Here is a 7,593-nt window from a genome sequence, read left to right on the forward strand (position 1 = left end):
GAGGGAGGTGATTCTGCCCCTCTACTCTGCTCCAGTGAGACCCCACCTGGAGTCCTGCATCCAGCTCTGGAGCCCTCAGCATAAGAAAGACATGGACCTGTTGGAGTGGGTCCAGAAGAGGGTCATGAAAATGTTCAGGGGGATGGAACACCTCTCCTATGAAGAATAGGCTGAGAGAGTTGGGGTTATTCAGCCTGGAGAGGAGAAGGCTTTGGGGAGACCTTATTGCAGCCTATCAGTACTTAAAGGGGGCTTATAAGAAAGATGGGGACAGACTTTTTAGCAGGGCCTGTTGCAACAGGACAAGGGGTAATGGTTTTAAACTAAAAGAGGGTAGATTTAGACTAGATATAAGGAAGAAATTTTTTATGCTGAGGGTGGTGAAGCACTGGCACAGGTTGCTGAGAGAGCTTGCAGATGACCCATCCCTGGAAACATTCAAGGTCAGGTTGGACGGGGCTCTGAGCAACCTGATCTAGTTGAACATGTCCCTGCCCACGGCAGGGGGGTTGGACTAAATGACCTTTAGAGGTCCCTTCCAACCCAAACTATTCTATGATTCTATGATATCCAAAGAAATAGGGTAGTTTATGCCACACACCTTTACATTTACAGTTTGAAACTTGAAAACGGAGGAAGAATGTTGGATGATTGTGCAAGAGAGCTTCCCTCTGCTAGCAGAGCAATCTCCAGGTTTCTCCCTGCAGTCCGTATTTTTCACCGTTGTCAGAAGGCAGTGTGAGGACTCTTGGGGAAAGGTGGCTGTGCACATTTAAACTGTGGTAATGCCTAGAGATCAGCCAGTCTGGATTTCTGTCATGCAGAGGCTTTGCACATGCATTGTGGCTGACTGTCCCTGCCCATGGGAGCCTGCAAGGTGAAATGCAACAGTGAACATACAAAGCAGAGGGTCTGGGTGGCAGGAAGGGGTAATAAAAACAACAGGACGTGCTCTGTTCCTGGTCAGCTGGAAGCAGCGATGCAGCTAACTGGCAGTTTAGGTGTTAGGTTTTGTGCTGCACCCAGTGCGGAATTTACTTCATACCTTTCCATCAGAGAACGAACTGTTACCCTCTTTTGAGGAGAAGCAGCAATGGTGTCTGTCAGGAATAGTCTGAGGCTCTGCATGGTAACGTTGGATTGTGTGCTCGCTTTGTTTTCCTTGTCTCTCATGTTGGGTGTTCTCCCTTTCCTACAGGTCGGCTTTTCTGGCAGCTCATATCCCTCTCTTCCTGTACCCCTTCTTGCACACAGTTAGCAAGACACGTCCGTTTGAGTACCTGCGGCTCACGAGCCTCGGAGTGATTGGTAAGCAGCCAGACTAATGCTGGAGCACTGGTTTCTTATCAAGTTGGATGCAGTTCATATTGTGGATATAGAGACCTGCACGACCAAAATCACAGGGCTCTCTTTATTGGGATCTTCTGAGCCCTGGTACTATTAACAGGAGGAGCTGCTCCTTCTCCATCAGTTGTGGAGGCAGGTTCCTCTTAGTGTGTAGGAACTGGGCTTTTCACTAATAAGAAAACACTGAAGCCTGGGTGCATTGCCAAAAATGTTTCCTGTGAGTACAAGCACCTGCAGGCTTGTTGTGCCTTCACCCTCAGCCCAGCCAGCTAGACACTGGGATGGGTGGGTGCAGACTGGGCTTGCTTTGGGTCTTTGTCATTGATTGACTTGGGCGTATTTGCCCTGTCTTCCCCTTATTCTGTTTGGTTTTCTTCTTTCTGCCCAAAACATTTCTCTCTCAATGCATAAAGTAAGAGGGTCTTAAAATGCATTTCTTCTTCCCAGAGGTTGCTGTGGCTGGCATGATCCTCTTGTGTTTGTATTACTACTGGGGGAGAGCCAAGAATGCATCCCCTTTCTGAAAAACAAACAACCCCCAAACCCAGCTTGATTACTTTTATGCTGCCAAAACACTTTTCTCCAGCCACGTGCTGCAGCATCTTTAGGATGACAATTGCTCTACCTACCATTCAGACTTAATGATTCCTGGGGAGGACACAGCACAGGCCCTATTTGAAAGGTGGGATTTTTTTGGAACAATTTACCATTTATTGATTTTTGGTTTTTGTTTTTCCTTCAAGGGGCCTTGGTGAAAACTGATGAGCAAGAAGTGATAAATTTCTTATTGACAACAGAAATTATCCCCCTGTGCTTACGCATTATGGAGTCTGGCAGTGAACTCTCCAAAACGGTACCTACTCTTTTTGTCTTAAGACTTCTTGTTGTTTATCTCTGACTGACCAGGCAGCCAGTAAACTGCAGAGTTGGCTGGTGTCCTGTTGCAAATGCTGGGGCAACTCTGGGTGGAGTTTTTACCTTTTCAAAAAACAAACAAACCAAACTCACCAAACTAAGCTGGAGCTCCTGAGCTTGGTAGTTTTGCTGGGAAAGATCTTGCTGCTCTCAACACCCGTTCCCTCCTTTGCAGCCCTGTAAAGTAACTTTCAGGGCTGAGCTGGATCAACTTTCCTCGGCCTGAGAGAACAAACACTGTAGCTACGCAGTGCAGAGGTTGGGCGGCAGCTGTTAGTGGTGGTGAAGGGAATGTTCATCGCACTGGACCAGTTTGTTTCCTCTGATCAGGGGCCCCTTTCCCCCATGAGCTCAGATCTGTGGTCAGACTGGTCCGATGACCCAGGTAGGCTGGCCACAGGTTTTAGTCTGTGTGCACTTCTCTGGTGAAGCCTGCTGGCATAGCTGGCTGAGGTTCTTCCAGAAAGTCACATGTCTCATGACGAATTGGTAGCGCTCTAGATGAAAACCAAAATCAGCTTGCCGTCTAAATTGCAGGGCCAAGGGACAGATCCTTCTGCTTCTTGTTCTGTGACCAGAGTAGTGTGGCCGTAATCCTGAGGCTGTCCTGAGCAGCCCGGCAGTAGTTGCTGTCTTACGCAACCTGCATCCAGTCATCTTGTACACACTGCTTTGTGTCCATCTCTTTTCTTTAGCCAGAGGTGCCAAGCATTGTGTAGTGTCCTGCGTTTTCTTTTGGCTTTAAACTTTCACCGAGTAAAGCATTTGCTGCCTGCTGAAAGGCCTTTCAGCGCTGGGACTGCCTTGAAAAGAGTACAGCACAAAGGCTGTCCCTTTTCAGGGTAGATAAGTTGTTTATATGCTTTCTTTTCTGCTTTCTCCCCATTCCAGGTTGCTACGTTTATTCTTCAGAAAATCCTTCTGGATGACACAGGGCTGGCATATATCTGTCAGACTTACGAGCGGTTTTCCCATGTTGCCATGATACTGGTAAGATTATTTGTTTCTTTAAAAAAATCTTTAAAAAAAGAAAAAATTACGCTCTAGCAGCCAGCTTCTTCGGCAGCTACTTTACTGCTCTCTGGCTGGAGCACAGGATGAGGGAGGCGACACTGTACCTCTCTGCTTCTGCATGTTTCCTTTGTGTATCTCTGGTTTGCGTGTCAGGAGAATGTATATTAGTTGTAATATATTGAGTCCCCAAGATAAAGCGGGTAAACATCTCCAGAGAAGAAAAAGAGTTTTCAGGGTTGTTGGTTGGATGTGAATTGATGTAATTTTATGTAAGAAGGATCACACAGCCCAGACCGTGGATCCATTTCCCTTCTCCATCTCCCACAACAGGTTGAAAGAGCAGCAGGTTGAGTGAAGGAGTAAGAGCAGGACAAGCATATACGATACTTGCCCTCGTAACTGTCTCGCAGCTATTTTCAGCTTTGGATTTCTGGGGCCAGTTGTGGGTTTTCTATGCAGTAACCCCCAGTGTTTGTCCTATCCTCCCCTTGAACCCATGGAAACTTTTTGCATCCACAGTGTCCTTTACCAAGGACTTTCACAGGTTTCCTGTTTGCTGCGTGGAAGGCCAACCTGCTTTTTTTCCTCTTTGAACCTGGCTCCTACTAGCTGCTGCTTATGATCTAATTATTGTGTTGGAACACAGAGAGAGCAGACAATTTTTGTCCATTCCCTGTCCCCTGTGAAGGAGAAGTTTGGGTACTCATAATTTTTTCATCCCAGGAGTAATAGCCCCAACTTGAGGTTTATTATCTTTGAGCTCGCCAAGGGGAATACATGTCTGCCCTGGAATAGCTATTGTCCTGCTTTTGTGTTTGGTTGGTTGGTTGTTTGCTTTTTAAAGAGCAGTCTCAGGAGAAGAAAGTGCAGCATTAAGTTAAGCGCTTTGCACTGCTGGTTCTGTGCCTAAATGTTGATGCTTTCATTGGGAATATTTATTTGTCTGTCTGTTCTCCTAAACGTAAAGAAAATGTTACCTCCTAAGTCGCTCACAAACAGCAAAATATGAACAATTGTGAGCTGATGTCCATAATATGACATGACTTTTGCATTCAAGGAAAGGATCAGCTTTGATGAAAGCGCATCTGGCTCGGGGGCAAAGTGAAGGACACAGTTAGAAAACCTGGGGTAGGGGAGGGAAGGAGACGAAGGAAGAAACCGTGGCTGGGAAGGGTACGAAAATGAAGGATGTGGGTGGGTAAAGCTGTGATAGCATGGAAGAAATCCTAGCTGTGGTATGATCCCATCATGGGGTGAAGCACTGATGTGATTGATATTCCATAGCGGTACGGAGAAAGATGAAAATGTTCATAGACATTTCTGTTCTCTATTACTTCCTTGTCTGCTGATAAGTGAGTAAGTTGTTAGCAAGTATTAGATGCTTTTAAAAGAGCAAGTTAGTATTTCCCATCCAGGAGCTGTCTGAGGAGCTTGTTCTTTATTTCGAAGAAATATTAGTATCCCGGGGAATTACTGAGAACAGGAAGCTTGCAAAAGGGCAGATGAGGGGGACCTGCCAATTGCTAACTGCCTGAATACCCAAATACAGGTGAATTTGGTTAATGAGGAAAATGGTTAGTGCTAGCCAATGTAGTTTTACAGGAAAAAAACCCAACTTGTTGGGCAGAGCTGGTTGTTTCCTAAATGTGAGGAAGCAGACTGTTAAACTCCTTCAAAGCAGGCGCGTGAAGGCATCCGCACTGTTCGCTAGGCTGGGTGCATTCAAAGGTGCAAACGTGTGCGAAGTCCTACGTGGTGTGAGAAACGGAGGCTGGGCCAGGGAGATCTGCCCTGCTCTTGCTTCCCAGTAATGGCTTAATGAGGGATGTGGCAGAAAGAGAAAATACAACTCTTGGGCGCGTGATAAGACCAGATGTGGACCTTACTGTATGTGGTGTGGGTGAGCCCAGTCCTTCGGCATGGCTTCCCAGGCTATTGTTAATGTTTTAAAAGGGCATTGAAATGAAGGCAGCGCAGAACAGAACGGGGAGTGTTGCAGAGCTTGGGAACACACCTCACGGGGTGACTCAGCCTGAGCTTATCAAAGCGTGCAGGATACGTTCGCCTTCCTCCATGAGGGGGAAACCCCAGGTTCTCTTTAATCTAGCAGCGAGTTGGACCGCTAAGCAGTCCTGGGGAGGTAAAAACCAAATAGAGATGAGACAAGCTTTCCCCGAGCTGCTGGGAGAATCCTTTCCAAGTCATGGCTAGCTGCTCTTCTCAAAGGCATCTTGGCAAGCGGAGTGCTGCGCTCCATGCGGGGGTATCGAGATGAAAGGTAATGGGCTGTGATGCGTGGGAAGCCAGAGCGAGTGATGTAATGGTCTTTCCCAGTCTCTGCTGATTGTGAAGCTGTTCTTACAAAGACTTTAACTGGTGGCACTGGCCTCTGTCAAACAGGGTAAAATGGTCCTGCAGCTCTCCAAGGAGCCGTCGGCACGGCTGCTGAAACATGTCGTCCGCTGTTACCTTCGCCTTTCCGATAACCCCAGGTAAGCATTTTAGGAGTTTGGGCAGGGGCTTCTCCCGCTCCCTTGGAAGTACAGTTCTTCTGCACAGTGCCCACTCGGGGAGAGTCAAGGTTCCTTGTCTGTCCTTACGTCAGCCTTAGCTCACTGTGGAAAATGGGTGGGTTTTTTGGTTGGTTTGTTTTTTTTATTGCTAGTCCCAGGAGCTTTTATGGTACGTGGGAGAAACAGTGACTGTTTGGGGCTTGTGCAGATTCAAGCTGTGCAGGTTACGACTGCCGGAGCTCAAATGTAGCTTGAACTAGGTACGAGGGAGGGACTGAGGTGGGAGGTACGCTATGCTCTCTCGCTTCTGCGTCGTGCGGGCTGTTAGCAGTAGAAGCCAGTAGGTGGAATTCAGTTGAGGGAATACAAACCGATTTCATGCTGATCGGCAGCTCTGCCCAAAGCCGCTGGGTATGCATTTGTTGTCTCGGCCCCTCCTGGCATCACATTGCTCTTGACTGACGGGTGTCAGGGCACAGGGGTTGGCTTGGTGGGGGTCTAGCGTGAGGGATGGGAGCCATGCTGGCTGGCCGAGCGCCACGTGCTGCGGTGCTGCTGCTTGGTGCTTTCCTTGGCTGGCCCTGCCAGGGAGACCCCCAGGCAAAGGAGCGCCGTGTCCCCAGTGGGGTTTGCTCCCCTCTTGCCCCTGTGAGTTTATTTGTTGGGCCCTGTTTCTTGTCTCTTGATGTAGGGCACGTGAAGCTCTCAGGCAGTGCCTTCCTGACCAACTGAAGGACACCACCTTCGCCCAGGTCCTGAAGGATGACACCACCACAAAGCGCTGGCTGGCTCAGCTCGTCAAGAACCTGCAAGAGGGTCAAGTCACTGACCCACGGGGCATCCCTCTTCCTCCGCAATGACTGCTGGGGGAGGTGGGGGACCGGGGAAGAAACAGCTCAGGTTTACAAAGAACCAGGAACAGGTGACCTCTTCCGCAACAAACTGGGCACGCCAGCTGGCTGCCGGCCTGTCGGACCATCCCACCCAGCCAAAGGGCTGCTCTGTAGCAGTGCAGCATGCCTCCGGGGATCGCAACACCAGCAAATGCTGATACTACAGCTTCAAAAAAAAAAAAAATCAATAAAAACAATCTGTAAAGATCCCCATCTCTCCAGGAGGCTTGGCTGGCATCTCTCCCCCCACCGCCAGGCAGGGGGTGGTGCAGATGTCTGCTCTTCCAGCTAGCTCAGCCTCCACCCAAGTGGCGTGTGACACGGGGTGTGCGCGCCACGTCCCTCCAGTTCCTTGTCACTTCTTGTTTACACGTCTGTTTAGATGAGTAAGCTGAATAAAAGCCGATCCAGTTGTTTTATCCCCTCTTAAGACTGCTGCTCAGCTGCAGGTAGCCCAGGGACAGCTTTCTTCCCTGCCAGCACATCCTTGCTCCTGGCTCTGCATCCGGCTGGCGCGGCGAGCTTCTCTCTTCCTGTCCTTTGGCGCGGAGGCCGTGGCTGGGGCCGGGCCACCACGGTGCTTGCCCCAGGAGGAGGGGTGGATTACGAGCGATGAACCCACGCGTCATAAGCTTGCTTCCCAGGGCTCTGGGGGAGGAGAAGACAGCAGGACTGTGGCTCTTGTGCTGTAAATAGTGCGCTCCTGCAGCTAACCAGCGGCCGGGGGCTAATGTGTGCTGGCCTCCCATCTAGCCCAGCTCTTGCCCGGCGGGGCTGCTGGCTGGCTCATCAAACAGAGCTCAGCGTTAGGAAACCTGCCTTGTGGTGGTCGGCAGGCCACCGACCGATGATCCTCTGCCGCGGGACAGCTGGGAGCGACATCCCGCGGGCTCCCGGGATGCCGGCGTCCC

General features: G+C 49.7%; 1 protein-coding gene across 1 annotated transcript in view; it reads left to right on the top strand.

Annotated features, from left to right (window-relative positions):
* The window catches only part of RQCD1 (RCD1 required for cell differentiation1 homolog (S. pombe)), a 13,510-nt gene extending 6,409 nt beyond the window's left edge, over positions 1 to 7,101 (top strand). The window contains exons 4-8 of the mRNA XM_009324858.1: positions 1,199 to 1,308; positions 2,091 to 2,200; positions 3,154 to 3,252; positions 5,677 to 5,768; positions 6,481 to 7,101. Of these exons, the coding sequence (XP_009323133.1) occupies positions 1,199 to 1,308; positions 2,091 to 2,200; positions 3,154 to 3,252; positions 5,677 to 5,768; positions 6,481 to 6,649 (580 nt within the window). The 3' untranslated portion in view covers positions 6,650 to 7,101. The remainder of the gene's footprint in view (positions 1 to 1,198; positions 1,309 to 2,090; positions 2,201 to 3,153; positions 3,253 to 5,676; positions 5,769 to 6,480) is intronic.
* The last annotated feature ends 492 nt before the right edge of the window (positions 7,102 to 7,593 follow it).

The sequence above is a fragment of the Pygoscelis adeliae genome, unplaced genomic scaffold, assembly GCF_000699105.1.
Source record: "Pygoscelis adeliae isolate BGI_AS28 unplaced genomic scaffold, ASM69910v1 Scaffold346, whole genome shotgun sequence".
In the NCBI taxonomy this organism is placed as follows: Eukaryota; Metazoa; Chordata; class Aves; order Sphenisciformes; family Spheniscidae; genus Pygoscelis; species Pygoscelis adeliae.